Below are 23,980 nucleotides of genomic sequence, written 5' to 3'. Positions count from 1 at the left end.
GGGAGGGGTCCTCTCATTAACCCCACACCCCACACTGAGACATGTTCGCATATAACCACTACTAGGCTCTGCTTTAGGGAGAATTCAGCTCAACCCCCCGATGTGAAGCAGATCAAACCTCTGAATTTCGGTTATGTTAGCCAGAACCCTACCCCAAAGAGGGCAATAACAGTGAATCTGCCTTTACATGCCTTGGGAGCATCCCTAACCAGGATGGCAGAGCTGTCGACCAGCCAAGACAGGGTTAAGGGGCAGCTTGGCCCCCACAAGGGTTTGGGGTTTAAAGGCAGGGGCGGGCAATATTTCCTTTCTCCCAGGTGGAGGGGAAGGCTGGGAGGTGTCCGAGGCTGCGCAGGGCTGGAGGGAAGCCATGTTTTTTTTTTTTTTTTTTTTTTAACCTGCATGCTGAAGTTCAAGCAAACTGCAGTCAGGAGAGCTGTGAAGCCCTGGTTTGAGGCCCAGGTACTGCTCCCGTCCTCGTCTCTTTTCCTGGAAGATCAAGCTTGCAAAAAGCTTGTTTTTCTCTCCTTTTTCTGCCCCGGGAAGGCTTGTTTCAAGTAGATAAGGTGATGGTGTCTGTTTGGGGTAAATATGCATATGTATGCCACGTGCAAACTGCCTGCTCTTCTTCAAGGCCCAGGGGAGCTGCTGATGTAGGCTGGGAGGTTTGGGAATAGGTCTGGCTGAAAATTCGTTTCAATTTTGTCTTTTTTTTCTCTTTTTTGTACATGTGTGTAAGTGGCTGATACCTATGCCTAGGAGTGGGCTGACTTTACTGTTGGTGTAAAAGGGAGGAAAAAAACCTTCTCTGGAGACCGTGCAGTAACTCCACTTAGACTAGCAGCAAATTGGATCTTTCAAGACTTGCTATCTGCCTTTCAGCTTTACACCTTTATGTGTTTTGTTTCATTTTCTGTTGAAAATCTCAGTTCAGTGAATTTGGGTAGAAAATCGTGCTTTTTCTTCTCTATAATAGCTTGCAAAGCATAAAAATCCTCAAATGCCAGCAGTGTTGGAGCCCCACTCAATTATTGCACATCTCCTGAAGTGATTTCCTCCTCCAAAGAACTCTTCTGCTCTCAAGTATGATTATGTGGTGTCACATTAGTGAGAGCTTTGCAGCTGTGACTCCAGCTGCTCTTTCCTGGGCCGTGTCCTGTCTGAATGATTAAAAAAATATATGGAGCAACAAGCAGATTTGTTCACAGATATGTGGTATCCCCATCCAACAGATTGAGAGGTGGAGAAAGCTTTACAGGGAGCATTTTAGAACGTGTTTCAAGGATCTGTGGAAATAGATGAAAGAGAATTATATTCATACGCTTTCGTAAAATGTTGTATATCATTTTAAAATGCAAAACCAAACAAACTAATAATCCCTTGAAATGTTTCAAGTTTTATAACTACATGTTGTCATTTTGCTTCCAGGTCTGGTTCGAGGCCGGGACTTTCCTCTCTGAAGCTCTGGATGACCTGGGGCCCAAGGTAGGCTTGTGAAGGGGTTAGGTTTTTCTTTCAATTTGTGCTGGTACTGACAACTTGTAAATCATGGCTCAGTGCAGTCATGGTTAATTAAAGGCAGTCACTTAATGAGGAAATGGGAAACACCATTGTCTCAGAGCGTGGGGATTACTGTGCTTGTTTGTTTTACACTGCTTCCCTACACCTCAAATTTTGAAGAAAAGAGCAGTGTTTCATGCCATTTTGAGTCAAAGCTTTGTCTGGACTTGGAAGTAGGTAGTGTAGTCTGGATGGTGTGGTGTCTTGCATGCATCTTTGGGCTGTCACAGGGTGCAGGCTCTCACCTCTTAGCTGCCTCAACTTGTGGCATGTGGACATAAAGGAGGGATGATGTCTGAGTACAGGATGGTGTATTATTGCTGCTCTGGCTGAATGAATGGAAAACTTGTAGGGTACCCAGTGGAAGCCAGCACTTGCAATCCAGCAGTCTTGTTATTCCTTGTGTGGATATGCTTGGGTGTTTCAGACCCCCCCAAGGGCTTATTGAAGTTACGGATGTCCCAGTTCTCACAGGTGATGGATATGATGGCAACACAAACCACAGAATGAGGACCATGTGTCTGAAGCCTGTTTTATCTTGCAGTTGCTCCTCAACCAGAAGGGACAGATTCTGATACTCCATTGATGCAGTTCTCCTTTCGAATGAATATTTATCTGCATCTAATCTGCCTGTTAAGAGGTTGGAAGTTCTGGAGAGGTTGTGTTGTAATTTTTTTGGTATTGCTTGAAACAGAACAGGGTGAGGCTCACTCATTCACCCCATCAGTCACACCCAGATTTTGGAACAGCTGTACTGGGATTAGAAGGTGCTAGAGATTACGAAGGCACTGCAGGGTTTAGTTCAGGGCTGCTGACCTAGAATGTCTCCTGTGTTGGTGAGAAGGCTTACTGGATAGCTAATGTTGGTGAAATAAGTGCACAGAGAACTGAGTGACTGAGAGCTTTGAAATGTTATTTCCTTTGCAGAGAACTAGGGAGTTGTACTTTGAGAGACCACATGTGCTTTGTGCCATGGGACTGGTCCTGGGGACCTGTGGCTTCAGGCTGTTTCAGTTACTGTGTTTTTTTTTTTTTTTTTTCTGCATTTTGTCAGTGCTATGTATTTTCCCTCCCTCCCCAATTTGTTACTCCTTTTCTTTGTCACCTCCCACCACGCAGATTCTCTTCACACTAAGCATCCTCTGTGTAATATATCCTCCTAAAGAGCTTGAAGGTATTAGGGCAGTTTGACCAGAGAGATACAAAATTTTTGATACGAGTTGACTCAGCAGAATAGTTTCAGGTATCAAATTAGTTGAATTAGTTAATGAAAAGCTACCTGTGCCATTGCAATTTAGTCAGAATGCTGTATTTGAGCATTGATTTCAGCAGCTTTGATGGTGAAAATGTTGGCAAGATACTGCTGAGTATTCAAAGTAGAACAGAGACAAATTTAGAAGTCTTGTTTCACTGAGGATGATAGTTTTTTTCATCAGTTATGAGCTATCCAAGTTTTTGCCAGATTTACTTTCTGGTTGAAGTGAGATGCTCTAGTAAATGAATACTGTATGTAAATGAATATAGTATATTACTGAAGTTTGCAAAATCAGAGTTGTTACATTTAAATTAATTTAAGGGAAGGCCTTGGTCATAAAATCCAGTCAAATTAACAAAAAGAATTGAAATCTTACTCATTCCCTGAATGCTGCTGCCAATTCCCTGCATGTTTGCAGATATAATTTCTTAAAAATATTTTTTTCTCCTTGGAAGAGGCATACAATTTTTATCAGTTAAGGAAGTTGAAATTACCTCTTCGGAAAGCATTCTCTAATGGATTTTCATAGCATGCTGTTCTTCCTTTCTCTGATTCTTTTCAGTTGCAAAAATATTTTAACAGTTGTCTCTGACAATTGTGGGCAAATATTTGCAGATCTGCATGCTATCTGTGGTGGATGGTCTTTCTAATCCTAAACAAAGCTCTTAAGACTCCGGGCTTTGGGCTTTCATGAAAGTTACTGTTCATTGTATTTTATTTCTCTTTAATTTAAGAGCAAGCCCTGTTAATCCATACTTAAGAAGCTGATGCTCTATCTTTTAAGAAATACGTGATGGCTGTGATAGATCAACCTGTGTAATTAAGCAACAGCAGCAGAATGATGCTGTGCTCTGCTCTGGGTTCCCAAAGTATAACCTTGTACAGCAGAGCACTTAAGCATGTGCTTAAATTTAAACACATGAATAGTTGGGCTGAATTCAATACATCTACTGTGGGTTTGAAGTAAAGCACTTGCTTAAGTGCTTTGTGTGGCTGGAGCTTATAAGATTTCCATAAATCAGAAATGTCTGCATTCCACCTTTCAGCCCTGCAGAAATCCATTTTAAGTCCTCTAACGTATGCGTTTTGCTACATCATATGTGCCACTGAGCTGTCCTGCAGGCAGGCTTGCTGAGGTTGTCTCGTAATCATCCTCAGCAGACCACGGGGATGCTGAAGAAGTTGAGATTTAAATTAGTTATCTATGCTGCTTCTGTGTGCAGTTGTATGTGAACCCTCAATAAGGACTGCCAATTAGGGAAGCAAGGAAATTGTCTGTGAAGCCCTTTTCTGGGAAAAGCGTGTTCTGCCTCAAAGCAGCATTGCGCTATACTGCTTTATAAATGTTTATAAAAACATCTTTCACATATTCCTGCATGTTGCGCTGGGAGATGTGAAATCCTTTTCCTTTCATGAAAAGAAATGGTGCAGGGGGAGCGGGAGGTAACTGGTTAGCTTTGCAGCTCAGCTGGTAGACTGCCTGGAAAGGAGCCAAGGGGCCTGGGTTCAGTCCTCTGATAAGTCATCAATTTCTTTCTCACCAAAAACATCTGGTTTTGGATGCTGAGTTATGAGCTAATATTAAATACAAAAGTTTATAGCATCACATATATAATATTGTTGATTAGAAGCATCAAGTAAAGTAATTGACCAGAGGGGACTTGGTGTGAGCAGCTGGTAGAGCATCTGGAGGGGAGCCAAGGGGCCTGGGTTTAATTCTCAGGTCATCTATTTCTTTCTCACCAGAAACATCTGGATTTGGATGCTGCAAAGCTACAGACTATTGTCTCATGCAAATGTTTCTGGGATCACACGTTTTCATGGAAATGTGATTCCAGGAACATTTCCATTAAGTGTTTACACCCAGGGAATCCTGTAAGGCTGATAAGACAAAAGGCGCGTTTCTGCATCCCGTTAAAATCAAAAGCAAAGCGCAGTCCTGTGATGGGTGCCTGGGCTCTGTGCAGACACAATTTCGAGCAGCCTGAAGCTTGCATCTGACATCTACAGGGGTGATCCTGGGAAAGTGGCACTGCTCCAGAGCCCAGAATTTGGGTGCAGGGCGTGCCCGTGGCGGTCACAGTGCCCCGTAAGGGGTGTGGGGCTGGAGGTGTCCCAGCCTGGTGCTGCTAGGGGCTGGCCCAGGCTCTGAGCTCTCTGGGCACTAGGTGTCAGAAGAGGCTCATGCTTGTGCTGCCTGAAGCCTGGTGGCGGTCTTGAAGCCCACCGAGCTGTCAGCGGCCCCAGGGGCTGCAGGAGACCGCAGCCTGCAGCACAGGGTGCGGGGATCCCCCAGTGCGGGGACTTGCTTTCGGTGCTGTTCGCAGGAGATGCATTTCTCAGCTCTTTGAAGATGCTTCAGTAGAGTCTGTCGTGCTGGATGAGCAAAACGTGAGCTTGGGGTTAGAGCAGGCTTTCACTGCTTGTTCTCTGCTCCTTTCCTCATGTTTGCTCTGTGACAGCGGCAGGAGGGAGGTCCTGATCACTCTGGGGAACAGAGGGTGAACCCCCCGAAGGGAAAGGGGGCCAGTTCCTAAAAACAGCCCTTTACCTGTACTGCAAATCTGTGAGCAGGTTTCCCAGACTGTGGTTGCTGTTGGCAGGCGGTGGTTTGGACCTCACCTGAGGCAGGTTTGATCCCATCTGCTCACCGCAGCCAAGTGACACTGCAGAGTGTGAGCTGAAGGCGTGGGCTCTGGATTAAATCAAGCAGTTATCGATAGCTCAGCAGTGAGTGGCAGGTGATCCACCAGAACGGTGGCACTGCGTGCAGCTCTGAAAACAGCAGCTGTCCACTGTTCTGCGGCCGGTCAGCCTCTGGAGATGGTTTCTGGTGACTGTATCCCTGCGTGAGCTGCCAAGGTGCCTCTGAAGCCTGTCTCTCCAGCCATCCAGAAATGTCTCTGGGCTGATCTGTTCCTCGGAGGTGCCCATGGCTGAGAACCGTTTTTTGGCTTGCTCATACTGGAGTTCAGGTCATCTCTTGTTTGGCTGCCCTTCTTTAGCTGTTCAGTACTAAAGTGAAAAGACATGGAGGGTTGGAAATGCTCCAGTCCTTTGGCATTTTGGCCTCTTAATTTATGGTGAAGAGGCACAGCCATCTCTAATTATTTTGCCAGAATTCTCACAAGAGTCTCATCTTAGTTTTGGTTAAAGGAATTAAGTGGCCAAATGGAAATAAAATATTAGCCTACTTGAGTTTACCAGCTGAAATGGTTTAGAACATCGTTACTAGGCTAATTCCACCATTCCTGCCCTGTCCCCTGAATAAAATACCATTAAAAAGAGGGAACAGAATGGTACATTTCCAGAGGAATATTACATTTCCTAAGTATGGATTTTAACAGCCAATCTCAACCAAACAATGCACTATATAGTGCCAGAAATAATAAATCAGCGTAGCCCTCAGGACTGAAACGGAGAATTCCCTCTCCCCTTGTAGCTCCTTGGAACTTTAATCTGAAATATGCCACGAATCAAAGGCAAACTTATTGGTACACAGGAATTCCCATGCTTGGTCAAACCTGATTTCCACAGAGTCTAGCACTTTGCTGCTGGCGGTGGCCAGAACCAGATGCTAGGGAAAAGGCTGAAAAGAGTTGTTGGGGGGAGAAATGTTTGCAGTAACATGTCAGCAGAGAGCACTTGATTTTGTTAGCTTCCTTTATTTGCAAAGGATGTCAGAGCACCTGACCCCAGCCAGCAGAAATTACGCTCTGGTCCTGTAGACATCCTTGTTAGTGGAGAGATGTGGGAGTCTCCAGAAGGTAATTCACCCCGTTAAGATGTATTAAGACCTGTTATTGCTTTGATTATGGAGAAACCTTTAGAGAGCATGAAGGCTAAGTGCCTAAGCTAAGGCAAAGTTGGTTGAGAAGAGTCATGGTGAATGTTTTCTGCCCAGGAATGTGGACACTTCTGTTGTAGTGTCCTTTAGAGGTCTTGCCTATGGTGGGACATACTCACCTGCAGGTGGTTTCATTGTACTGTGAGGGCTTCAGGGAAGTGATCCAGTGGCTACTGCCCCGGACTGGCAATGTTTGTGATCCCTTTCTTTTGTAACAGAAGGGAGGTGATGAAAAGGGTTGCACACGAAGCACTTCTTTGTCATGAAGATTCTGCAGGAGGGGCAATACCCTTCTCCTGTCTGGTCCACCTGCCTGCCCCATGAAAGGATGTTCTAAGGGCTTTTCCCCTAGCAATTTACCTGGTATCCCCTGATCCAACCCTGGCTGTGGTTCTGAGGTTGAGCAGTGGAGGTAGCTGATGAATTTGGTCTCGGGGCTGCTCTTTCAGGTGTGCCATGTCTCGGTTCCTCTAAAAGACCCATTTTGTGCCTGATGAGAAAATTCGGATAGGATGGTGGAATTAATCTTTGCTCTGTATCATTCTGTGTACAGCTTTTAAGGTGTTTTATAACCACGAGATCTTGAAATGAAAGAATCGTTACTTTTTGGATCTGTCCTTATGTGGTGATCCAGCCAGAACTGAAGGCAGTCATGCTGTCGGTTACCTCTGAGCCTGTTCCCTTTCAGCCTTGGCTGAACCAGGGCAGACAGGGTGCTGCAGGGCAGGGGGTGCACAGAGTGCATCTCAGACTTCGTGCTGCTCACTCGGATGGCATGGAATTCATGTAGTTTGCTGATTTTTGACCACTGGGCAGTAATTTTTTAGAGCTGCCTGCAACGACTGCAGGTTTTCTGTCACATATAATTCACCCAGGACTACTTTACTTCCTATTTTTTTTCTCCTGTGCTGTATTTGTCAGAGTGAAATTTGTTCTTTGTGAAAGAGGGAGGTTATTTTCTCCTGACTCACCTTCCTGTATAATTATCTAGCTTTGATGTGCCCCAGGCCATGTAGGATCTCAATATTATTGTTATTAATAGCACTCCCCCATCCCGAGCATGTGCATTTGCAGGAACTTCCCAGCATATGTGAGCAAGGCCAACCACAGAGTCAACAGGAGGACTCTATTATACATGTGCTTAAGTGTTTGCAGGCACCGAAGCTTAGATTTTCACAAGCAATTAGTGATGTTGTGTGCCTCAGCTTTGATGCCTCATTCAACACATTTTAGAGGGGGCTGTTTATTGCAGCGCGCTGAGCTCTTGCCCTTTGAATATCGGGCCCCTTTCAGGTGTCTGGCTGGGCAGGCAGAAGTGGAGGAGCTTGCTGGTCAGTCAGCTCTTGGATTAAGAGCTCCGGCGGGCAGCTTGTCAAATGCCTTGGATGGATGGAATGCTAAATGAATTATTATCCACGCTCTCCCCCTCCCTTTTCCCACAGTACGCATCCTCGGTCCTTCTCTCTGCCCTAATGCAGGCTGTTTTATGCTCCCGTTTGCTTCCATGGGAAACAGTTCTCAGCATATGCAGTGGGCTGCTAGCCTGTTCCTGTCTGTACAATACAGTGCATGGCTGTAGATATCTATCCCTATTTAATATATATATACTTTAAAAGCAGTCATGTGGAAATAAAATATGGAGTTTATTCTTTTTCTTTTATAGCATAGAAGTACCACCTAATTTATCTTAGCAAAATGCTGCTTGCTGGCTGGCCTGGAGAGAATAACTGTTTAGACAAATAAATAAAATACCTTTCCTTTCAGTGTATATCCTGCAGGTACGTCTTAACAGGAATTTCTGTGATAGCATTGCCAGGCTTGTCTAAGCTCATGTTTGGGGCAAGATGCCCGAACGGTTTTGAAATAAGCATATCCTTGTTCAGTTAGTATGAGTTTTAAACTTAGTTCTTTGTTCTTTTAAGTGAAGTCTTGGGTTAAGCTTAGAATTGGAGAATAAAATTGGCTTTTGAAGAGGGGAGTGGCAGCCTGCTGGGAAAGGCAGCATAAAAGCAAGGCATGGGCTTGAGTTCTGTTTTGGTCAAGAGCCAGTTTCAGGTGCTGGTGAATAGGATTTGAAAATGGAGCTGGTACAGCTGATTGCATGGTCTGCGCAGCTGAAGCTAAAATAAAACCCAGGATCATGCAAGGATTTCAGTGGGAGCTGGAAATCTGAGCTGGGTCTAGGTCCTGAGCTGGGGCTGGGAGCTGGGGCTGCCTTGTAGGCAAATGCTGGGAGCCCATCAGGGAGCTGCGTTAGAAATATAATGAGCTTTGTTTGGTTCTGGATTACCCTGGGCTGGCAGTTAACACGTGAGGCATTTTGGCAAGGTGAATTCCGATCCTTTTCTGCAGCCCCTCTCCTTAGGGCAGGTTTCAACAAAAAGTGAATTCTTTGGATTAGCTGAACTCTCTGGAAGAGTTAAGGGCCTGTGGTTCAGACGCAACTTTCCCATCAGTGCCCAACAGATGTGCTATGAAGTGCTCATGAAATACGTAGGAGTGCTGCTGTTCTGAACCCCTGCAAACAGTCAACAGATTCACATGGGAAATTAGATGAGTGTAATTTTGTGGAGAGATGCTGAATGCGGCTGCTAAATGAGCACCATGAAAATAAAACAAACCCAACAAGGGGTGTTTGCCGGAGCAGCTGGGAAGGGGCATAAATGACAACTGAAGGATGTGATGACTTGTAAACTGGCTCTTCTGATTGCTAAAAACTTGTCTTCATTTTACAGAAGCCTTGGTATGTAGTGGAGGGCTGCGGGGAAGCCTTTGGGGTGTGGAGTCATGGGGAGAAAACCCTACAGAGAGAGAGGCTGTATGAAGGACTGGTGAAGGAATAGCACGGGCCAGGGAGATGTGAAGGGAATAAAAATCTAGAGGCTTGGGAGGGCTGAGGCATGCTGCAGGGAGGCAGGGGGGCTGTGTAATTGAATGTGATATCCAGAGCTACTGCTGTTGGTGCATGGCTATGTCTCTAGGTCATGGCATCTGTTAGGGCCCCAGCCAGCATGTGTATACATCCAGCCACGTCCTTTACTGTTTCTCGCTGTGGAAGGGTGCCAAATGGTTCCCACTATGAACTCTCAGAGTTTTGTGGCATCGTTGTGGTACTGCAGGAAGCACAGGCAGTGTCCAAGGTTGTATAGCCTCAGCCTCTGCCTGGTTTTGAACCTCGTTTTCATCTATAATGCCCAATTAATCTTCTGAATTTCTTAATGTTCTAGGGGGCAGGGACTTTCAGGCTGTTGAAAAATACCTTTGAAAAAAAGGTATTTATCTTTTCAAGATATCTTTTTAAAATACCTTTTTAAAAAATACTGTTTACAGATGTTTCATCTGTAAGTCCATTTAAACTTGAAAAAAACAATCTGCATCTGAACCAACTAAACAGTATTGAAACGACTATTCACCTGTAATGAGACCAAATCAGTCTTTGATCCTCTTAATATCAGTGATAAGTTTAATAAATACTGAAAGTTAATAAATAAGAACACCTGGGGAAAGAAGTGAAATGGCACTGCTTACAATATACTGACATGAAAACAGTTTTGAAGGCAATTTGGACTTCAGTTTTGGCTGTTCATGGTCCACCCCTGTTTTTTGAAAGGGCAAGTCAACATTTGACGTAGGGCTCCAAAGCTCAGATGTATTTGTGCCACCGACACTTCAGTCACAATCTTTTATTCCCCTCTAACAGTTAACACAACCACAAATTTCTGTGGCTTCCAGTACAGCTACTCCTGGCCTTTCTTCATGTGTAAGAGGAGAGCTGTGTCCACAGAGCACAGGGCATTCCCCGAAGACACAAACAATTGCTGCCCTTTGTTATACGGGCTCCTTTTCATCCACATCACATAGAAACGTGTTTTCTACCTTGCTGGGAAGACCCGCATGACCATCTGGTTTCTTTGCTTTCCTCCTGCCAACAAGGAGAGCGTTTTGGGAGGGCTGTGGAGCTGGCAGGGTCTTGCAGGAGCCCTGTTCCTCAGGTAAGTGGAGCCCACTCAGCAGCACCCGGGGTCCTGGGGGTGCTTCACTAACCTCGCGTGGCCTCTCCTTGCAGGAGCGATGCAGCAGCCACAGCATGAAGGACCGCGGTACGCACCGGCCGAACATCTGCTGGCGGTATGGGCTGTGTCACGACAAGGAGCGCTTTAATCACGTAATGAAAGCCACATTCCTGTAATTGTGTAATATATGGACACAGCTCCATAACATCACTTGTCTGAATGCGGTACAAATTGGATGCAGAAGCGTGGTCTCTTTGGGAACAGCTCGTTGGAGGATTATTATTTTTATTTATAACACAACTTCAGTTGACTCCCTCCTCACTTTATGTCCATGTATTTTACCTTGACGTTGCCTTGGGATGAACCCCCCCAAGCTCTGCTTAGTTTGACCCTCTCTAGCATCCAGGTGATGGCACAGCTTGTGGGCTGGCTGAGTCCTGATTCAATGGTATCCACAACTGGGTGGGGAATAACCAGCTGCAGCAGTTTCAGATGGCACAAACCCTTGTTCTTCAGAGCGTGAAGCAACCACGGGTTAATATGGATTAAAAAAGGGTAGCACAGATCTTGTAACATTTCCAGAAATAAATCCTGCTGGTCAGAAAAACAAAATGGGCAGTGGATGTGTGGAGGACCTGCTCCCTGGCAGCAGAGCTCACCGGGAAGCAGAGGCCCAACCTGCTGCTTTGTCTTTACCTGGCTGCCAGATCAGGAGGAGCTTTGGGGTGTGCTTTTCTCCAGGAGGAAAACAGCCAGTCCTGCCACAGCATGACCCAGCTGAAGCCTCATCCAAGCCAAAGCAACAGCAGCTTTCCTTCTTAGCACTGTTGTGGAACAAAATTGGGTAAAAGTCTTTAAGTAGCAGCTGATGCTCAGACTCCAGTGTTGCGATATTGAATTGTTTTGAAGCTCCTTTTTTTTCTTTTTTAGGATGCAGGGTTTGGTTTCAAACCAATTCTTTCTTTGCCTTCTATGAAATGTCTTTCCTTGCTAGCAGCCTTAATTGAAATGGGATGGTATGAACTAGGTCTGCTGTGAGGCTTTTGTTTTCAAGCTGTGGTGAACTTGAACTGCAGTAAGATTCATATCTGAGGAGAGAAGTGAAGGAAGACCCTTGATTACAACAAGAATCAATTTCCTCTACTTGCATTCCTGGCTATTTTTTCTCTCCCCTGATGGTTACAGGTGCTGTGTTTCTAGTTTAATTGGGGATTTTCCCACCCCGTGTTGAAGCAGAGTGAAGTTGTGCAACCTTTTCCCCTCATGTAATCACCATTGGGATTTTCCAAGGCATTTTGGCTGACTTCTCCTTGCATCATCATCTCATTTGAGGTGTAAGAAGATATTAATTTCTTGAAGTTCACCAAGGTGTCTGCTTGAGTTTCCTATTCCTCAGCTGAAGCCCTGTCTTCAGATGGGCCCCATCTTTGACCTTTTGAATTTGTAGGCTCGAGCAGCTCTTAACTTCCCACCAAAGATTTTAGAAATGCAAAGCCGCATGTCCTGCGGTGTTTGGTTTGTGCTGGTGGTGATACTTCAAGACAGCCTTTCCGTGGAGATCTCAAAAAATGAAGCAAACACTGAAGGATCTATTTCACAGTCATGATTTTAAGGCATAGAGAGGTACCTTTCAGAGGGTCTTAAGCTAGAAAGTGAGTCCCATAATAACAGAAATGATCAGCAAGTGCCCCAAATGAGTGGTGTGTGTTAGAGATGGGTGCCTCCTCTACCAAAAAGTCTTCTCTGAGGGGGACCAGAGGAAGCGGGAGGGCTCAGCTGGCCACCTTTGGAACAGACTGGTACAGCTGAAAGCAGGTGACTCTAACGCCTTTATGATGTAATTGTAGGAGTACCTGCGTGCCTGGTTGCAGGTCCACGTGCTGTGTGCACCTGTGCCAGAGTGCATGGGTGTACACCCAGACACGTGTATGTATAGCTGCAGACTTCTTCAGAGTCATTTCCAGGAAGCAAGGGTGGCTAGATGGGGGAGAGAAAACATGCTGAGGAGTACGGAAGTGATAAGAGGCAGACTGCATGAGAGGTAAGTGGCCTGAATATGAGATTTCACCCTTCGGGAAAGCTGTGGACAGGTGAGAAACAGGATTGCCATAGGGAATACTTCCAGTGCAGGTCCTGTTGAAGTCAGGGGGCTCAGAAGTTCCTGACTGTGGTGTCTGTCTTGTACAGCGTCTTCCCGACGTCTGCAGGATCCCCCTGGAAGCCAGATGCCTTCACTGCTGCTGTCTGCCTGGTATGGCACAAGTAGCATCTGCTGGCAGTCCCGTAGCACATCTGCCTGTGGGTACAGCCCTGCCACCAGTGCAGCTGAGACCAAGTGAGGACCCCTGTGAGCCATGGGAATTGTTTGTCCTAGGGGAGGTGGGGCTGATGTGTTGCCTTGTGCCCAGCTGGAAGCTGTGGCTGGCCTGTTTTGCAGCTGACAGCCCCTCAGAAAGCGTAGCCTAAGAGGGCGAGACTGCATTTTGGGGTGCATTAATCATCTCTGCTCTCTGGTAACTGAGGACAGGACATGCAGAAACAGCACAGAGCTGTGCCGGGGAGGTTCAGGCTGGACACTATGAAAAATGCTTGCTGTGAGGGTGGTCAAATGCTGGAAAAGGGATCCTAGAGAGGCATACCATGCCCTGTGCCTGTCAGTGTTGAAGAGGCACTTGGATGATGCTCTTAGCAATATGCTTTCCCTTTTTGAAGTGGTCAGGCAGTCAGATTTGGTCTTTATAGGCTTCTTCCCACTGCACTATTCTATCGTTACCTATAGCATCCGTCGAGCCTGAACAGATTCCCAGTGGTAATGATGTCAATTAGCGAGAGAGCTCAGCTGCTGCTGCACAGTGGCTTCAGCAGGAAGCTCCACCTGATCTCCCTCTGGTTCCTGCGTGGGCCTTGCAGATGTTTGAAGGTGATGGAGATAAGTGGGGGCCTCCAGGAGCCCAGCCTGCTCCCTGCTGGGGGCTGAGTGTCCGGCGAGCTCCCTGAGGGCAGGGAGGGAGCAGTGGCTGCGTGGTGGCAGCTTGTGCCTGCTGCAGCCGTGGTGTTTTGTGTGTGGGAAGGTGATGCCATGGGTGTGAGGACCCCTCCACCCACCTCCTGCTGCTCACTTTCACCCCGTTGTTTCTTCCTTCGGGAGCTGGAGCAATTCAACGTGCTCAAGTAACAGATCCCACCGGCAGATGAAGTTTCTTGCCTGGTTTGCAGCAGGAGCTGTCGTGCGAGCAGCCTTGTTCCACGTCAACGCCTCGCGTGCTGCTCTGCTCAGTCTCACGTCTTGTTTGTTGGTGTGTGGTGTGGGGTCCTCACAGTTCCTCATTAAAGGTCTGTTCGTCTCCATCTACTTCCCTCTTGTGCCAAGGACTCCTGGATGCATCCTGGAGGAGGCATGTTGTTCCTCCTGCATGCCAGAAGGGAGATGAGCTGGGGTATGCCTGAGAGGAGGGGTGTGGATGTACACAGGGACAGTGCCTTTCTGTGTAAGTGGCTGGGGATGTGGTTTGTGATTTGCAAAATTGATTTTCTTGTCAGTTGTGGTGCAGAAACACGGAGGAAACCCTTTGTTTTGGTGTGGCCCGTAGTGCTTTTTATCCTTATCAAAAAAGTAAATAAATATTTTTGCCAACTATGCTTCAACTCTTGGATAAACACTCTGGTTTAAAAAATATATTTAAAAAAAGTTCTTGTGAAAATTTAGCATGGCTCCACTTGGCACCTGTTCCTCATCTAGAAACGAATTATTCAGAGTTTAACTTCATTTTTTTCCCTTGATGGAACTGTTAGAGGCATTTGACCTGAACCTGTGAAGGGCTTAAATGAACCTGAAACACCAAACTGCTCAGAAGCAGGATTTCATCCCCAGCCAATACTTGCTTGGCCGCTGTAGCAGCCTGTCCAGCAATGTAGCAAAAGGTCTGAGTCTGGACCAGGAACCAGTTGTATTCAGGTAAAAACTCAATTTTCCCTCAAGATAATCTCTTCTTTTGTGTCGTTCTCCCAGCCTTTGAGGATGCTGTGGGAAAGAGGCATGCTGTGCCTGGCTGGCCCTCCCACACTGCGACCATCATGCTCCCAAATTACACAGACGTTGGCATAGCCTCCGTGCAGAGCATGGCTTTGGAGGTGCTGCAAATAATCCCAGCTAGTATGTGGAGATCCCTATCTTATTCTTAGCCCCTAAGGGTGTGTTAAATCTCAGCCCAAGTTTACTTTCTTGCTCCTGAAATCATTTCTATTGTTTCTGCTGGGGAAAAGCAAAAGGGAGGAGGGGGAGAAGAGGAGGCCAGTTGCAAACACTTGTGAAGATGGAGATAACGTGAATTTGTATTCTAATCGGGGGAATTTGGCTGTGGGACATCTGAACGAATACAATCTGATGAGTTTCATTAAGGCTACACCTCATTCTTTTAATTAACTTCTTGTTCTTGTCCTTGGTGAAGTAGTAATTATTTTTTAATTAGCCCAACACTGCATTGCAGAGCTAGCCAACCCTAGCCTCATCTCACTGAGAGGTGTCATAAGAATTAAGTTAATTAGCTTGTCACCATCCCTGTAAAATATGGCTGTGTTTGGCAAAAAGAAAAAAAAAAAGCCCCCTTTGCTGTTCCAAGGTTAATTAAAAACAGGGAGCACAAGGGTGTCAGATCGTCTGCGGAGAGGCAGGTCCTGAGCTCTGGCTGCTGCTGCAGTTTGCATCAGGAGAGGGCTCGGGGGCAGAACACCAGCATATCACTGGCATTGCTCACCGGTTCCTCGTGGACCCAGCTCAGCAGTGAGGCCTTGGGGGCACGCGGTGTGCGGCGTGGTGTTTGCTGCTGCTGGTGGTGAGTGTGTGCAGAAGCTGAAGGCGGCCAAACCCCAGTTGCTGTGGTTCTGGAGGTTGAAAGGGACCTGAGGCTCTCACTGTATTCTTTTCTGTGCAATTTCTGCTGTTTTGACTGGTAAACAAACACTTTCCTGACGTTAGCATCTCACGCAGTTTGAGTTTTAGACTGGTGGGGAAAAAAACATTTCAGAACTTGTAACTGCTAGAACCGATTCATTCCCCCAGTTGTTTTGATTAAACTGAAAAGAGTTCTGTGAAAATGAACTTCAGGGGTTGAATGCTTCTATTTGGAAAGCTATTTCCTCTGTCAAAATCCATCTCCGAGAGATTTTCCACCACCTCCAAGAGCAGCACGCCCTGGCTGAGCCCCGTGTCTGCACGCGGCGGGTCCAGGCGCTGCGGCTGCTCTTCCCTTCGTGGTGAGCCCGGAGAAACGAGGCTTTTTATTCAGCCTCATCGCATGTTTATTTGACAGCTCAGCATTAATTTTTTTTTTTTTTTTTTCAAAGGCAATTTCTAGCTCTCTTGATTGAAGAGATGAACTTGAATATATGAGCCTCGTGGGACTTGGAGCTGTCTCCTAAATCTCCCCAGATGCTGATGGCGGCTCCGCTCTTTGCTCCCAGGGATTTCTCTTCTCTGGCTGCTGCCTCTCCTGGCTGCACTCAGGCTGCTCACTGATATGCTCCTGTGTGCTGTCCTGGGACAGGAGAGGTGGTGCTGACCCCTGGCAGCAATGGGCAGAGGTTAAGGCCGTGCAGCTGGTTGTGAAGTTGGTTGATAAGTGATTTTTCTGTCTGCACGGTGCCCTACCCATGGTGAAGCAACTCTGGCAGCTGGGGGAAGAGGCATGAGGCAGCTGGTTCAGAGTGGTGTGGCTGATGCTGCAGCAGCTGATTGTGACTTACATTGGTGTAAAGGACAGCAGGTATTTGACCAGCTTGAGTCCAGATCTGGTGTCGCAGAAGTTGCCCGTTAACAGAGGGAAGGAAGGGCAGGAAGCTCCGAGGAGTTCTTGGTGTGGGGTAGAAGTACCCATGGACAGGAAGGCCTCAGAACAGCAGCTCCCTGGTTTCAGTGGGACTTTGATGTCATAGACCAGTGTCACAGTGTCATAGATGCAAAGTGTGGGGCTGAACAGAGCAGGACACAACGTGGGATTAAGGAACATCGGTCCTGCATCGGTCCTGGCATGTGCAGTGATGGGGAAAGAAAGCGTGAGAAGAGAGCTGGGCACCTGGAGCTGCCTGGGAGAGCTCGGTAACTCCCTCTTGGTGTTCGTGGGCTCCTCCAAAACTGCCTGTCGGGTGGCAGAGAGGTGAGCCTTATGCTCAGCCATCCCCACCAGGATCCCACCAACAGCCCCTGTTGGGTCCTGAGGGTGGCGGGGTGGGAAGCGCTCCCCCAGAGCATCGCCTGGGCTGGTAGCGCTCGGTTTGGGGCAGGCCGTGGGCAGAACTCGTGCTGAGAGCTCTGTGTTTGTCCCACGATTACATCTTTGTCTTTGAGTCAGTTTAGAAAAGGCTAATAACGCACAAAAATTCATTCTTCCATATAGTGTAGTCATTTGTTTTCCAGGGGTTAGAAGAAACACTGTGGAGAAAATTGCACCGTAACTTTCTATTTGACAATTCTTGAAGCTTTCTCCAGATCAGAGTTGACGATATTTTGGGAATTTTTTGTGCAAATCATTCAGGTTAGAGAGCTCTGTTATTTCATTGCGGAATCACCATTTTCTGTAGGAAGCTGGCTGCTTTTTTTGTGAAGAATGTTATGTGCTGAAAAAAAAAATGCATCAGTGACATTTTGACAGAAAACTTATGACCAGTCCTACTCCAGAGCAGCTGGCCACCATCAGAGACAGGATACCGAGTAGACAAGCCTCTGTTCTGATCCAGCAGAGTAATTTTTATATTCCAATGTAAATAATCGTTTAAGAGTTAACTGTTTGGGGCTCCCTTAAGCTTTCAGCTGGGGGTCTGCAGGGTCTGTGTTTCTAACTTAGCAGAAAAGGCTCTTGGTTTAAAAAAAAAAAAAAAATAAAAGAAGGGGGAAAATAATTCTAACAACCTCAGTGGCCTCCTTCAGAGAATAAGGATATTAACTTCGGCTTTAATAAAAACATAATGTTAACTAATCTACTGTGAAGAGCTTCAACTGCAAACTGTAGCAATTTACCAGTGAAAAATTGGAAGTGGACTGAGAATTGGAAGGAACCTGCGGTCATTAGCTGCAGATTAAAGATGAATTAAATCCTTTCTGATTGTGTCAATCCATCCATCGTGAGGATTGTGCCTTTCCAGCATTCCTCCGCTGAAGGGAGGAGGAAGACCTTTTGGCAGGATTTGATGCCTTGCTGTGGTGGCGATGATGTGTGGAGGTGGGACGTGGGGTGCTGGCTGTGTGCAGGTATTCTGCAGTGATCTTCTGGTGTCTCCAGTGCTGCTTTGCAAAAAGAGCTTTTAAAATGACACTTATTTTTGGATCCCAAGGTACCTGCTGTGGCTGCGTATCTCCAGGGTGCGTATGATGTGGGAAGTGTTTCTGGCAGCAAGGTGGGATAATGCTGTGTCCCCATGCTGTGGGGCAGCGGCATCTGTTCCAGCTGTGCTTCCAGAATGAGATGAATATCAGCCATGGGACTGTGTTTGGGATCTGTTCTGCTCAAGGCGTGTGGATTTGTGTACTTCTTTTCCATGCCTGTGCCCTGGTGTGGAGCTGTCTGAGTCCTGTGGATGCCTTGGTGGTGTGTTGGGGAACGGCTGCTTGTGGCTTGCTCAAGTCTGCTCATGAAAGAGTCACAGCCCCCTGAAAAAGACCTGTTCCTCTGGCATCTCGTAAAATACATGCATTTATTTGGTACAACCGGTCACATTTATTAACCACGTGGATCCTGTTGCAATGCAGAGGAACACATAATCAGAAATGACTAGAGAGGTGAACTAAATGCCCGTGTCCCAGTTCTGAGGGAATCTGGACCTTGTGAATGGTCTTTGCCTGGAACTGTGTTAGTTATGGATAACCCAATTCTGAATTTTTTTCACTGCTGAAATTGGGGGGAGGTTTGGATTCAGCATCTACTCCACTCAAATCTAAGGCTTTCTTTCTCCCTCCGGGTTGTTTACTCATAATCTTGCAGTCTTGCCTGAAGATTCAGAAAAATGTCAGCAACCTGCAAGCACCCAGAAGACCATTCCAAATCGTGTGAACAATAAGCAGAAATGAAATCCAAATTGCGTGGCATATGGCTCATCCCTACAAACCTTTGCATTCAAAAGGCTGGGGGGTAGTAACGATTCAAACAAAGTGGAGGACGTGTTAAGGCGATGCCTGTCGGAGCTATCAAGCCTTATTGCTTGCGAGAAACACATAATCCCTTTTAATCTCATTCCTTGCATTCCATGTAGCTGTGAGGCTGCGTTTCAGTAAAACTGATTTTCTAGTTGATGAGCAAAATTGTCGAGGAGCTCTGAAGATGCTCACAGCTCACTGCAGGGCACAGCAGCCTTGCTGCGGTGGCTGCTGCAGGAGCAGGGAGGAGGAGGAGCAGTGTTACAGCCCAGGTCCAGCCCGCTGGTGTAGTTTTAGTGGGCAGGAGCGGCTGTGTCCAGGCTTACCTTGTTAAAAAGCTGAATTTAAAGCTGGAGGCTTTTTAACAGAAGGAAGTGGGAGTTTTCTTCTCCCTGTGGGTTTAGACCAAGGTGCTGCCTGTGGCATGTGGCCAGGTGAAATGGGTGGTGGTTTGTGTAACTGCAAACTGTGCTCACTCCACATCCCCCCTGTATTTCTTAAAATCCTCTGGCAGGTTTGCTAACACTTCCCTTTGTTCCTCTGGCTTTCAGACTGGTCAATGTGCTGAAGGCATGTCTGATACAGAGGAGTAGGAGTCTATATGAAAAGTGTATTTTAGTGTGGTAAGGCATAAGGCTTTTTCTCTTGGAAGTGCATATCACACTGTATGACATAAGGAGCCAACTGGGGCAGTGGGGGGAAGAAAAACTAGAAATTGGGATGTGCCTTTCAGAGTGCTGTGCTATTCCCTAAGACCTAGAGCAGTGAGCAGGGAGGACTCTGCTGGGGAGGTGGCTGTGTTGCTGCATTAGCCTAGATTTGACTGGGGAAAACACTGAATCCTGCCACATCACTGTTAGCATCCATGTTTGTTTTCATCCAGGAGGTGCTGAGGCTGTGGACGAGGCTGTCCTGGTGAGCAGAACCCGCTCCCAAGTGCAGCTTTGACCTGCTTGGGGTGAGCATGTGGAAGCCAACTGCTGCCTCCATCCAGACTTGATGGGTCACCCTGTGTGAATGCTTTAAAGACAGCAATTGTAATACTTTTTTGCTAAAATTTGATCATTTTGGTCTGTCCCAGCCCATCCATTGCTGAGCCCTGCAGATGGGATCCAGCTGAATCAACCTGCTGGGCTGTCACAGAGATCCCGTGCACACTGACGGGCTCAGCTTAATGACACTGCTCTGGGGAGGGCCACGTCTGATGGAGTCTCCAGCTACTGACTGCAGTTGTTGGAGGTTTCTCTTGGTGGGCTTTGCACCCTGTGAGACAAAGCTGAAGAGGGGAAGCAGCCTGGGGCAGAAGCTGAGGGTTTGGGCAGCCGAGGGCTGGCCTTTGGCTGCGGAGGGGCTGCAGCGCTGGTCCCCGCTGGCACGCGTCGTCTTCGGGCTCTGCCCCAGTGTACCTTCAGCTGTGCTTTGGTCTCCAGGTCCCTGTAAAGGGGACCACCTGTTTCAAGCTTCAGTGAAGGCTTTTCTTTGCCTTGGGCAGTGGATTGGAACAAGGAGCAGAGGCCAGAGGAGCAGACAGTGACCTCTGCTTGGAGGGAGCCGCAGAGCCAGGTGAGCAATTTCCTGTTGTAGAAGCGAACGGAGCTGGGTCTCCGGTGGGGATAATCCCACTGCTTTCACCCCAGGAGCTGGCTCTGCAGTGGTGGCTAGCGTGCCTTTAGATGGAGTGAAGTCTGGGAAGTGTAAATCACAGCTGTGGAATATTGCTTTAACAAGTCCCCTGCTCTGTTTTCATGGATGGGGGGAGAAAAAGGGGAGCGTTCCCCCTCCTCATCATAGGATATTGCAGCAGACATCACTGACGGTCTGGATGGAGAGAGCAATATGAAGATAACGATACCTCTCTCCCCCATCAGCACCTCCCTCCTTTTTTTGTCTCTTCCCCCCTTTGTCTCATGTTTCCGTGTTAAGAGGATTTTTTCGGCACAGTAACGAGCTCTTGCTTTGAACTTGGAATATGTATGCTGCAAAGAAAGCCCCTGGACTGTCCTTACTTAATATGCCCAAATATGATTAGTGTCAGACTGTGAAATATCACTTCCTTATCTCTAGGAGCCAGCAGACAGGAACATTTCAAGGGATCAGGGTCTTTTTTGGCAAAACAGACTTTGAGAAGGAGATGGTTTGTGTGTACAGTCTCTTCGCTGGCGTGACTCTCGTAAGCCTCCGGAGAATCTCCTCTTCTTCCTCTCTGCTTCCTTCCCTCCCTCCCTCCCTCCCTGCTCTTCTGCTCATTCATTCTTTGCTTCATCCCTCATCTGTGTTGACATTAATTCATGATCAAGGGACATCACTTGCAAAATGGCAGAGGACTTAAAGTCAAGTTTCCTTCTCAGCCGTGTCACTGCCGTGCCCGCAGCGGAGGAGCGGCACCTTCTCCCTTGAGTGGCGTCCAAGTTAGACCTCAAGGATAGTGTTTCAAAAGGATGATCTGGTTGCAGGAATTAATAATTTGGGCCATCTCATAGGCCACATTGCTGCTGTTTCTGTTGAGCAATACTGCTCTGGCAGGAAAAAAAAAGGCCACCCCAGTTTATTTACATATGAAGGGTCTTGCGTGTCAACAACTGCAAGCTGTGGATAAAGGATTTGTATCTCCTGTAATTTCATGGATCTATTCAGTGCTTTTTGAGCAGAAAGGGGAAAAGAGGGAAGGAAACCACTATTAAAATGTCTTTCCATTCTCAGTTCTTAACTGGCTGCCAAAATCTTCCTTCCTCCCCCCCTGAAAAATCCTGGCCAGTGTGGAATAATAGAAGAAACTCATTGCAAATGTATCACTTCAATGCCTTGGAATGCTTTTGTTTCTAATTCTCTTTGATCTTCAGATGGGCTAAAGATAAGGACTGAAGTTGCTATTCAACATCTCCAGTCTAGATCTGGAACTCATGATCTCTGGAAAGGAGCTGTGCTGAAATCAGACCCTGGATTTTGAGCTCATTTAAGTAAGCATATTTGAATTGTGGGCTTTGATTGTGATCTATTTCTGCTTGCAACTTGGAAATGTTTGGGATTTAATGTATACCGAGTTTAATACTCTTACATGCACCATTGGCCTCTACTGGAAAGGATTAGAGCTCCTCAGCTCTAAGACCTAAACCTTAATACCGCTCTGAAAGAGACTTCCATTTAAGTATTGGCGTACAGCACGGAGCCATAAGCTGCAGGCTCACTGATCCCGCTGCCACTGCATAGTTCCAGGCCTGGATGGTTTTGTGCTGACCAAAGTTTTATGCAAACACGTGAAACACTTAGACTGTATCTGAAACGTCCTTGCTATTTTAGATGAAACCATGAAACTGCGGGTTCCAGGCTAAACAGGCCCGTTTTTGCTGAGACAGTTTAAATTGCAGAAGATACTGAGATTTGTTTTGAGAGGGGTCATGCACAGACTTGAGCTCAATGAACCCTGGAAATCAAGAGGAATGCTGGTGTTGGGAGTTTGGAATTGCCTGGCTTTGAACACTGAGGTCTACGTCCGTGCAAGTGTTGATGGTCAGGACTTCAGGGAAGGTTTGGTCCTACAGAAGGGTCTGCAGCTGAGCCCTTAGACCTGGAAAAAAGGGGCATAAAAGAAAAGAAATTCTTGTGTTTTAATTTAGAAATGAGAAGATTGAGAGGAAGGCAGGCGGAACAGGCTTCATGAGTGCAAAAGCTATTGTAAAGAGGAGCAGGAGGACTTCTGAACTGACATCCTAGGCTTGTAGGCAGGAGCAGCCATACCTGTCAGCACAGAGGAGAGGAGAGGAGCGTCCCCCTGCCCCTCTGATGGTAGCAAAGCTCTGGAGAGGTTCCACTGGAAGAGGCGTGGAAGGTGTTTAACAGTGGCTTGGGGCACATCTAGCAGGAAGGATTGATCCTGCTTTGGGGTACAGGGTGGAGATAACAGCCTTATGCTGTCCTATTCATCACTGTTCTTCTGTAGATATTCAGAAATACTGCTTTAATTCTTGGTTCACTTAACAGGCGCCTTAAACCATCCGAATTTCATCACAACAAACTGCCAAAGGCTGTAGGGAACATGTTACATTATAGTATTATTGTTAGTTTTTTCTTTGGGGATCATTTACCAGCCTGCTCTGTTCATAGTGGGTCTCTTGTTTGACGTATTCATTGATAACTCAAGTGCTATTTTCTTGGCTGGAAAATATTGACTTTGAGGTTAGGGTCTTCAAATGTGTTCAGCATTTGCCAGCCCTTCTGTCGAAGCCTGTGGCAATAATCCTATTGATCGCAGTGGGAGTGGAATTCATGAGAACAGAAAATAAAGGGAAGGCTTGGAAATCCTGCTCTGAGCATTTTGTGACTCAGATGTCAGAGGAAACATGATGTAATCCAGTGTCAAAGGCACTCTGAAACCTTTCATAAAGAATTTTTTAAAATAAATTGACCTTTTAAATAGATTAACATTTTTTGAAGCAAAAAAAATCTATTACCATGAAAATGTGGGGAGTTGAATCGCTCCTCCAAGGTGTTGAAACAAACCCCAGAATGTTTTCTTTTCTTGCTGGGGGTAAAAAAAAGACTTCTCTAAAGCGAATTGTGAAATACGGAACAGCCTTCTTGTTACCTTTGTTGCCATCAGCAGGGAAGGAAACTTGCAGTGGAGAACAGGAGGAACAGGATGAGCTTGAGCAGAAAGTTTTCCACCGTGGAGCGGTACCGATGGTGTCAGAGGAGCATCTCCTGCACAGTGCTCTTGGCTTTGTGTCCTTGCCTGCCCGGGGTGGGGATGTCCCACAGTCCTGGCCCTGCTGGTTTCCTGGTCCTCGGGCACTCGTGGCCCTGATGGGGCCTTCCTGCAGCTCCATGGCCTCGTCTACCCCTGGAGGTGGTGGCCAGGTGCTGAGATAAGTGGGTTTCTGTATGTTCAGATGTATCAATGCGAAGAACTGCTTACGTGGAGGACATTGCCAACATAAGCGTCCAGTAGTCTTACTGTGAGATCTTACCTTTTTAATCGTGAAGCTGAAAGATGCCCCTCTCAGGGGAAGAGGAGGCTGTTTCCTGGTCTCTGTGTGAAGGAGAATCCTATGAATCCTCTGGGTTCACAGCCCTTCTTCAGTATTCCCCTCCCTTTGTAAAATGCCTGGCTGGGTAAAATCACAGACTAAAAGATCCCTACTGTGCCTTGGGTCAGCATATATCCAAAGAATTTATTTCTATTC

The 23,980-nt window shown here is 46.7% G+C and overlaps 1 protein-coding gene across 4 annotated transcripts in view; it reads left to right on the top strand.

Annotated features, from left to right (window-relative positions):
- Positions 1-343: 343 nt before the first annotated feature.
- LOC311420789 (uncharacterized protein) overlaps positions 344-23,980 on the top strand; it is a 177,451-nt gene continuing 153,814 nt past the window's right edge. For 2 of the 4 annotated variants that reach the window (XM_084492030.1, XM_084492031.1), the window contains exons 1-3: positions 344-462; positions 1,429-1,485; positions 10,729-10,827. In XM_084492030.1, coding sequence (XP_084348156.1) covers positions 403-462; positions 1,429-1,485; positions 10,729-10,827 — 216 coding nt within the window. In that variant the 5' untranslated portion in view covers positions 344-402. Of the gene's footprint in view, positions 463-1,428; positions 1,486-10,728; positions 10,997-12,862; positions 13,453-23,980 lie in introns of those variants that run through there. The other 2 variants (XM_084492029.1, XM_084492032.1) reach the window with 2 other exon arrangements.

This window comes from Aythya ferina, assembly GCF_964211825.1.
Source record: "Aythya ferina genome assembly, chromosome: 18".
NCBI lineage: Eukaryota > Metazoa > Chordata > Aves > Anseriformes > Anatidae > Aythya > Aythya ferina.
The sequence above is the reverse complement of the archived record's forward strand: the minus strand, read 5'-3'. Positions and strand labels throughout refer to the sequence as shown.